The 9753-nt window shown below is 41.2% G+C and overlaps 1 protein-coding gene across 7 annotated transcripts in view; it reads left to right on the forward strand.

Moving 5' to 3' along the window:
- Positions 1-5325, forward strand: part of DYNC1I2 (dynein cytoplasmic 1 intermediate chain 2) — a 173628-nt gene extending 168303 nt beyond the window's left edge. For all 7 annotated transcript variants that reach the window (XM_029605776.1, XM_029605780.1, XM_029605782.1 and 4 more), the window contains 2 exons: positions 2074-2199; positions 4660-5325. In XM_029605776.1, coding sequence (XP_029461636.1) covers positions 2074-2199; positions 4660-4773 — 240 coding nt within the window. In that variant the 3' untranslated portion in view covers positions 4774-5325. The remainder of the gene's footprint in view (positions 1-2073; positions 2200-4659) is intronic.
- The last annotated feature ends 4428 nt before the right edge of the window (positions 5326-9753 follow it).

The raw sequence follows: 9753 nt of genomic DNA on the forward strand, positions 1-9753 counted from the left end.
CTTCCCTGCCCTCCCCCCTCCCAGCCTAGCACCGGTATCCCAGTCTGTCTCCCCATTCTCTTCCAAGCCAGCATCAATATCCACCCTTTCTCTCTCCCCAACCCCAGGGGGCCCTCTGTCTCTTCCAGTCTCCCCTCCAACCAGTTCAGCACCAGTATTTCCCCCTCCCAGGAACATCCCTCTCCCTGTCCCTCAGACACATCCTCTCTCGCTTCTTCTAACACAAGCAACATCCCGATCACAAGCGAAATAGGGGAAGCCCCTCTCCAAGCGTTTTCCTTCCGGCTGCCTGCACCGCTCTCCGAGGTCTGCAAAGCCTGAAGTGCTCCTTTTTTAGCAGCGAGCCAGTGCTAACTAGATTGCCTGAGGTCCTCTTAGGCAGGCAGCAGTACCTGCTTCTTTGCCGGTGTCTGACTGCCATGCCTCTGTTTCGCATATGTTTAACACTGTGCCTGTGTGGCTGCAAGAGTCTTAGCACGCTGGAAGCGCCATCAGTCCTGGGAGGGGGGAGGGAAGCTGTAGCAGCTGTGCTGCTGCCTAAGAAGCTTTGATCTGCCTCTGTCCCAGTGTGGCTGGCTGCACCCTTCTCATCTGGCACCTATGGCTGTGGCCATATTGGCCATAGGCTAGCTATGGCACTGCTCATGCCTCAATAAGTTGTTTAGTCTATAAGGTGCTTCCTGCCTGTCATTTAAACTTTAAATAATGATGATTCCAGTATAAGGAATAAGCTAATTGTAAATGGGTGTTGCATGTGACATTTCGTATTATTTTATGATACAATATTTTCCAATTTATGACATTTAGAAAGTATTGCAGTTGATGGTAGATTATCCCATATACAGCAACACAATCATTTAAGTGAAACAGAGAGAGAAACAGATTTTAATACTGTGTTTTTCCAGGGGCGGTGCAAGGATATGTAGCACCCTAGGTAGACCAACATGACACCACCCCCCCCCCCCAAACCCAAAATCATCTCTCTCTCTCTCAGATTATAGCCACCCCGTCTCACCTCAGGCACCCTAGGTGGACGCCTATCTCACCTAGTGGTTCCACCAGCCCTGCATTATTCTATCTATGCCTGATTCAGAAGATTAAGCCTTGGTTTAGTCAGAAAGATATGGCTACTCTGTTGCATGCTGCTATGACATCATGCATAGAGTATTGCAGTGCCTTGCCATGTGGGTTTCCCCAGGAAGATCTTAAGCATTTGCAATTGATACAGAATGCTGCGGCGCAGCTTCATGCAGACTGTATCCCCCAGAAGCACATGACTTTGCATTTGCAGTCATCATATTGGCTTCCTTTAAAGAGGTGGATTAATTTAAAATCCTGTGCCTGACTTTTAGGGCCTTTGATGGCTCTGGACTAGCCTACCTCTGAGACTGCTTGAGGTTGTATGTCCCTCAGCATGTTCTGCATTCACAGGGCGAATATCAACTGATTATCCCTGGGTTGAAAGAGGCTAAGAGAGCTTTCTCCTGCTTCTTACCTACTTATGGAATCAGCTTCCCTCTGAGTTGCAGCTAGTCAGGGAGTATTTGTTTCTGGATGATGATAAAGATCTGACTATTTCATAGAGCTTTTGATTAACATCTGCAACCTTGGCTGCTGTTGGGGTTAGAGAGATCTGAATTTTCATGTATGACTCTTTTCCCTACCTATTGGATTATGTGCTATCTGAATGAATTATTAGAATAGTGGTTTTCTGTGCTTTTACTGTGATCTTCACATTTTCTGTTTTAAGGCTTTGCTAGGATTAGACTTGGTGGGTAATTATGAAGAAATTATAAAAGTTCAGATTCTGCTTTGCACTAATTGATGTTTCAAGCCTCATGTAAGTTATCTGGAAAATGAAGGCATGCATTATTGCTGGCAGCTGTCTTATTTATGTTGTAATTATTTGTGGTTGTATTATGTTACTGATACAATTAAAATACAGTAAATCTTAGAACATGACTGAGTGCCTATTAGGGATATGGTGCATCATAAAAGTTTAAATAAATACATTCTTCATGACAGAAATCGTGATGAAAGTGTAACTATGTTATTCCTTGTAACCCAATCCAGGTACCGACTGCAAGTGTTACTGTGGAAGGTAATCCTGCGCTCAATCGTGTGAGATGGACACATTCTGGAAGAGAGATTGCGGTGGGCGATTCGGAGGGAGAAATATTTATATATGATGTGGGAGAGGTATATTACATGCTGTTCACATACTCATTTTAAATCATCAAATACCATTTTACAAGAATGACACAAGTGTTATGAAATCAATAGTTCTTTTTTGTTTCAAATTTCCAATTCTTTTTAAAAACAAACACATCGTACAAACCAACAAAACAATTAACTTAGTTTTCCTGGCATGTAGCCAGATGGACTCAGAACGAATGGGTATATTATCCGCGTGCTAGCAGTTGGAGACGGATCTGACGTCAGCACGGGTGTATATATACCCCCACAGGAAGCGTAGCAACTCAGTAATCTTCCTTGCAAAAGCTGTTATGGATGTGTGTACTGACGCTCAGTGAAAAGTGAAACAGGATTCCCCTGACCGATTGATAGTAGCTGGAGACCGCCAGCAATCACAACCGGAAGGCGTTGACATCAGGTAGAGTGTACGCTCTTATGGAACATATGACATGGCTTACCTTGAATCGGTGAACCCCATGTACACAGGCAGCTGGGTGGGATGCTGAGTCCATCTGTCTACACTAAGGAAAAGGAGATTATCAGGTAAGTAATCTCAACATTATAATACATTATATCACAACCGCAAACAAAGCCTTAACAGATTAGATTTGTTTTTACGTTTCATCACCTAAAGTGTTTTAAGAACTCAATCTGATGAAATACAAAAAGGCTATGTATGCAAGTCCAAGTAATACTCAAAAAGGGAGGAGCCAAAAACCTCAAAAGAGGTCACAGTAAATCAGTAGAAAAGAGAACACCCCAATCCATCACGTCAATACAAGGCTTACACGTGAGTGTTACATCAGGATACTTCTTCATCATCAAAAGAGAGAGCTTTTTCAACCTACATATGTTCCATACACTCTGGAGCCAAAAAGAAATTGAAGTTTTAGAAAAGGATTTCCAATACAACACTAGTGTATACTTTGCAGCAACAAACATGATCTGCTAGTTGAATCCCTCTCTTAAGTTTGGGCCTGTGCTTACCTAATAATAAAATGGCAGGCCATAAGGGAGTCTGACAGACATGATTCTATATATCCATGAAATAATCGCTGCCCAGAATGTTTGAATCTCTGGGCAGGTCAATCAAACATGAAAAAAAGGATCCCCTTTTTCTACATTTCTGCCAGTGGTTACTCTTTTAAAGGAACAATTCTGTCAGCAATATTGATAAGACATTCGGTTCACTGTTGAAAACAAAACCGCCAAAATTCCTCTTTATCTGTGGTTATTACTTACTTTCTGAAAAGACTCCAGCATTTAAGCTTGTTGACAGCTGTTCCTATTTAGCAGCTCATATCACAGTAAATATTTTTTGGTTAGCCCAGCAGTTTCCTCCTGCTCCTCTGGGTTTCCGGCTCAGTTGGAGTCAGCCTCCATGGAGTTTATGCTTCATGAGCTTTCATTTGCAACTACATGGGGGCGTCCCATATTTTATATCCCCTCCTAACTTACACAGACCAGGCAATACCACGGCAGTCCTTGACTAGGAACCACAGATCACTCTAGAATTTGGTAACATGAACCCAAAGTTTGTCCACGGTTGGACCTCTTCCCCCGAGGGCTTTGTGCATGCTGCTTCTGTGGCATTCCCATCCCTGGCTGGTCCGGGAAGTAGAGTCCTGGTCTAGGAAGTAAATCCAGGTTCTCTGAATGGCGTCGCACAGCACTGCCACTGAGAGCCACCAAGCCAGGTCCCTCACTGAATTTGAATCAGATGCACTAAATGTTTTTTGGGTTTTTTTTCAATAGACAACAAAAATTCAATAAATCCCTTTGGTATAGCTGACCTTCTGGAATGATCAGTATGTCAGTCATTGGAAAACTACTACTCAAGGATAACGTTGTGCTGACTTAGCAAGCGTCCAAACAAGAATCTCATTGGTGCATATACATTATCTTATAAATACAGCACAAGCAGATGGAGAGCTGACTAAAGAAAGGAGACTCTTTTTTTAATGGGCTATAATAAAAGTTGCAAAAATATATTGTATTAAGCCATAAGAGAGACATAGTATTAAGAACAAAAAAACCGAAACAATAGATCCTTGAAAGGGCATATTGATGCTTGAAAAATGTAGTTAGTCCTGCTGCTTTACTTATGCTTTAATTTGTAAATTATGAATAGTTTGTAAAATGTATAGAATATTTCTGTTTTGCTCAATGAAGGGTTTACTCAGTTACAGAATTCAGAGCTAGGACACTCAAGCACAGCAACAAAGAAAATGTTATATCTGTTTTAGATACTGTTGATTATTTTTTACTGTCTGTGGACAACTGCCATCCAAGCACAAGCATCTCCTGGCAGCTTCTATTACTTAATAAAGCCAGCAATAGCCTTGACCAGATTCTTACATAGCTGATGTTCCTCTCTGCAGATTTCTGGTTCACATAAATCCCGTTCAAAATAATATAATTACTAACAAGTAAACGTTTTCCCCCCTCCCCCCTTCTGAACAGCAAATTACTGTACCACGCAATGATGAGTGGACACGCTTTGCCAGGACGCTAGCAGAAATCAACGCAAACCGGGCAGATGCTGAGGAGGAAGCTGCAAACCGCATTCCTGTCTAGATTCTTCATTCGGGACTTGTTCTGTGGTTCAGGTTTAGTGGCATGCTCCTGTTTCAAAGAAATAATGTGGATCAAAACTAGCCTACACGGAGTTATAAACTTTATTGCAAAAAGCTGTGCAGTTCTTCCTTTATAGTTAGAAAAACACAGTCTTTGGGTACATGTAACTTTTAATACCACGATACCCAACTTTGAAAGAAATCTTTTACTAGGAAACTTGCAGGTGTCTATTTACTGTTCTTCACCTCAGACTAGAGCTTCCTGAAATAAATCACACGAGTCTTTATTTTTAAATAATACAAACTTCCTAGTTAACAGATGGACTTTTCATTATCTTAGGGACTGTTATTAACATGTACAGTGTGCTACAATATCTGTAGGAGTGCATGCAGCAAGTCAAGCCACCCACATTGTTTATTTTGTAGACTTCAGACTACAGTAGTAACTTTTGTCTGTGAATAAAACAGAATTGGACTGTAATGATTTTATAAAACGTTAACAATTTGGAAATAGATTCTTCACACTTTGTGAAATTAAATGGTTTCTTCGGTATTTCACGATTTTGTTTTTCTTCACTAAATACAGTAAAAGGAAGGTTTCGCTATAAACAAATATGCAAAGACTTGTTTTTATTCTTCACTGCAGGTAGACTTCATTTCTTTTCAGGTGTGGCTGTAGCGCATGACAAAATAAGGCACAGAACTTCAGTTTTCTGGTAGTCACAGCCAGGCTATTACTTTGTCAGGGGACCCCAGACTTTTCAGGGGAAAGGCCAGGGTGAGGGGCACCCTTTCGGATTTTCCTAAGCAAGGTGGGAGAGGAGGGGTAACACATCATGTCTGGTCCTTTCTCTGATTTGAAATGCTGGAAAAGGGGAAAAGTAGGGGAGGGGGAGGGTTCCTAAGATTCTATAAGATGGGGTAGAAAAATAAATATATTTAAATACCTGCCCTGTTCCAGTCTGATGCGAACTTGGAGTCCCGGGAGGCCCAAGAAAGTATGGCCTGGGAAGCCAAAGGTGATGTGACCAGGAGTAGTTTTTTTTTTTTTTAATCCAGACCTTGGAGAGGTGGCAGCATGTAGCTGCTTCAAGCAGCTCCAGGCCAGATTGAGAATGAAAGTGGCAGTCAGCCGCAATGTCAGTAGGGCTGCGGAAGCCTGGGGAGCTGCTCCTGGTGAGGTTCAGGGTTGCAGCAGAGGACTGCGGGTGAAGGAGAAAGGAGACCATGAGCAGGACGAGAGCTGGGATGAGCTGTTCTGGGTCTTCCAATGCTGCTGGGACCGGTGGGATGTTATTTTTTTTTAAATAAAAGTAATCGATGTCAAGGGAGGGGCCAAAGAAGGCAGCAGCAGCCTTGGAGAAGCTGCCACTACAGGATTTGAGGCAGTTGTGGCCCTGGCACGATGTGCATGTAAAGAACCGGGTCCCACTGATGTCAGCAGTGATATCAAGGAACTCCCTGCGCCAAAGTTCAAAAATTAAATAAAAGCAAAAGAAATCAAAATTTCAAAACAATGTGGTTTAGGTGGCTCCCACCCGAGTTTCAGCCACTGGGAAGACATGAGCGGATTTGGCACCAAAACAGGGAAAAAAACCCACATCAAAATTAATAACATGTCTTTATTTGCCAGTGGTGCTCAGGTTAGGGGGCTCTGCTAACCTGACCACAATCAGAATTTGAGGGAAAAAAGTGTTCACTTCTAGAGTTATTTAACCCGTTTTCCAGAGGGTCCCTGGGGGCTAAAATGTGGCCAAATCACATTTAAAAATTCATTTGGTTGGGTGGTCACCAGAATAGGTCCTGGCAACAATGATTTGGGCATTGGTTTGGGTAAAAATATTGTAACTTTTGAATTTTGAATGAAAGTGGGTTTTAGTTGTTTGTCATGGGTTTGACAGCGTGTTGGGGAATGTGAAACACCTGGTAGTGACGGTCTGTGAGTAGTAGGAGGTTTTGATGCTGATTGGATGGTTTAAATGGGATTTTTGGATTTTATTTATTAGAATAATTGACATTCATTTTAAATTACTGTGCTGAGGTGGGTTAAAACAAGGTCTATTCGGCTTTGAAGGTAGAAGAATAGAGAGTTCTGAAGTTATATCCAAGGAAACATCGTGGTAATGTGTTTACCTGCAGCTGTCAGGTAATCTGCTCAGCACAATGACATTTGAAATGGTCCAAGTACAGCAACATTTAGTTGTTTAATTTTATTAAGGAAAAATCTTAAAGTTGTCCAAACTCTCTTCTCTTCCCATATACCTGTGCCAAGGGGTTTTCCTTTGAGTCTATGGGGTTTAAAAGCGTGGTTTAAGTAAGGCCAGAACTAATCTACTCTATATTATCACCAAGGCATGATTATCTTGACAGAAATTCTTGTAAGTGATAGGATGAGAGCAGAGCTGAACTGAGAAGAGATAGAGAAGGCCCAATGAATGTAAAAACAACCCACTGAATTAGTGTGAATGAAAACTAAGTTATGGTAAGCTAAAACTTTAGTCATCTTAAAGTTAATAACTAGCTGATTTGTGGGAATTTGTCAGCCTAATTAGATAGCTGAATGGAAGAATTTTGGTGATTCTGTTTAAGGTTAACACCAAATAAAAATTCAGTTATATCTAAGTTAAGCAGCTTTTACATTTCCTTTAAAGGCCTGAGGAGTTTTAATCACACATCCTGTATATAAAAGCTGATGTTCCTTGAAGGACAAAGAAACCTCAAGTATTGCCCTGGAATAGAGGCTGAAGGAAGCTCAAAGCGGTGTGATAAGCTGGTCTTCAGGACTATTATTATTTTAAGAGAAGGATAAGTAAATGTTGTTTCAGAGTACAAAAGTACCTGTAATTTATTATTACTAGAGACACTATTTCTGAAAGCAAAAGGATACATTGAAAGGACACACAGTATTTCATTTCCTGGAATAAATAGTGAATGAAGCAGAATCTTATCAGACTTCTATGCCTAAGCTATGCCAGTGTGAGAGAAGTGAGAAGTGGGTGAATGAAAGGACAAATTAGTACACTGACTTTATTTTAAATGCACTTAGGGGTAGATTTTCCACTTTGTGCATGTGCTTCCCGGCGCTCACACACGGACGCGCTGATTTTCTACCATGCAGGTGCCAGTGCGTGCATGATGGAAAATCCATGTGCTGCGCGCACACACGCACCGGATTTTATAATCCACGCACGCTTGTGCAGACAGTGCGCGCAAGGGGGGGTTACTTCTGCAATTTCCACGCAGCAACGCATTCCGGCCTTCCCCAGTTCCCTACCCCCCTACCTAATCTCCCTTCCCCTTCCCCTCTCCCCCTCTCCCCCCCCCCCCCCCCCCACCCTCTAAACCCTACCTTTTTCTTTTTTTTCTGTTGTCGCACAATTTCAGATCCTGAGCCCCCCCCCCCCCCCCCGGCACTTATTTGTGTACCAGTGTTTCCGCACATGGCCGGGCCTAATGGAAAATTCACCCAGCGTGCGCACAAGGCCAGGATTTTTGCGCATGGGCGGATTAAAATCTACCCATTACTGCATGCACCAAATCTAACATCTCACTCAATATTCAGTATCTTATTGTGATTAGATAGGGATATAATAATTATCCTTCGTTTTGAAATAGAGAACTAGATTTAGATTTTATTAATTTATGAATCGCCTAACACAAAAGAAGTCTGGACGATGCACAATAAGAACATACATACATATATAAAATAATAAACTAGTAAAGAAGACAGTGGAGACACACACCCAGGGCATCATCTTAGGCTGCGGAAGATTGCCAGTTGTTGGGAGATTGTCTTTAAACAAAATAAAAGAAAACCTATATGGTAGGAAAAGTCAGCTGTATCCAGAGACAATGTGATCAAGAGAGGTGGCACAGAAGGTCTTCCTTGCGCTATTAAGCAATGAAAGCTAGCTCTGCCTATCAGCTTTCCATCATCCCTGAAATCCTAATTCAAAGCAACCTATTGACACTCACAAGCCCTGCTCCCTTTCAGTTCAGACAATGGAAGTATAGATAAGTGCACCAGCATATTACAAAAGTGCAAGAAACACAAAAGACTTCTTTATTTACAAACACTATTTAATACAAGTAAGATTAGTGACAGAAATCATGCAATAAGAAAAGGAGGACAAACATATTAAGAGGTTAAACTCGTACTATACAACCTACTTACCTGTAAAATTCTTGGAGTTGCTAGAGAATTCTGAAGCAAAAGGAAAATATTACAAAGAATCAGTTCTTATAGTGAAAGTTGAATTGAATAACTGGTTACATTGAGAAGTCTAAATTATTGTTTTTCTCTTTATATTAATCAGATGTTTGAAACAGGTTTTTTTTCTAGAAACCAGTTTTTCATCAAAATTTCTGTCTCTGAAAATCTAAAAGTATTTTGCTAAGTACTTTTGAAAGTTAAAGATCTCAGATTTATAGCACTTGAATTGTGAGATGTTTTATTGGTGAAATAACAGAAATTATATTTCAGAAATTGAAGCTGTTGGAGCCCAGAACTTATCCATCTGCCAGTTAAATAAAATTTGTCCTTCTTATACAGAAGTGTCTGATCTTTTCATTTTCATTTTTAACTGTGAAAATACACTGGATGAACTAACAAACTATTTCCTTAAACATCTATAAAGCAAAAACCTCTCTGGCCTAAACCATCTGGCTACCCATGTGACAGTGGTGAAACAGTTTGTGCACTTGGGGTCTTTACAATTATCATTAATAATAATTTTAGATTTCTTAGAAGTTTGAAACTATGCCACACTTATGCAAACCCTGCCCCCCAACATCTGTCCCCTGAAGAGTAGGAGTGTGTATATGTGTGTGTGTATATGCATGCACATGTAGTTTTGTTACCTTCTCTCCCTTTCTTAGCCCCCCCTTCCCTTCTCCTCTTTTCTCTCACCCCCTCCCCTTTGCTCCCATCACTCATTTCCTTTTCTTCTGCATCTTTCACATCCTTCCCTTGCTCGCCCCT

This window comes from Rhinatrema bivittatum, chromosome 6 (assembly GCF_901001135.1).
Source record: "Rhinatrema bivittatum chromosome 6, aRhiBiv1.1, whole genome shotgun sequence".
Taxonomy (NCBI): Eukaryota; Metazoa; Chordata; class Amphibia; order Gymnophiona; family Rhinatrematidae; genus Rhinatrema; species Rhinatrema bivittatum.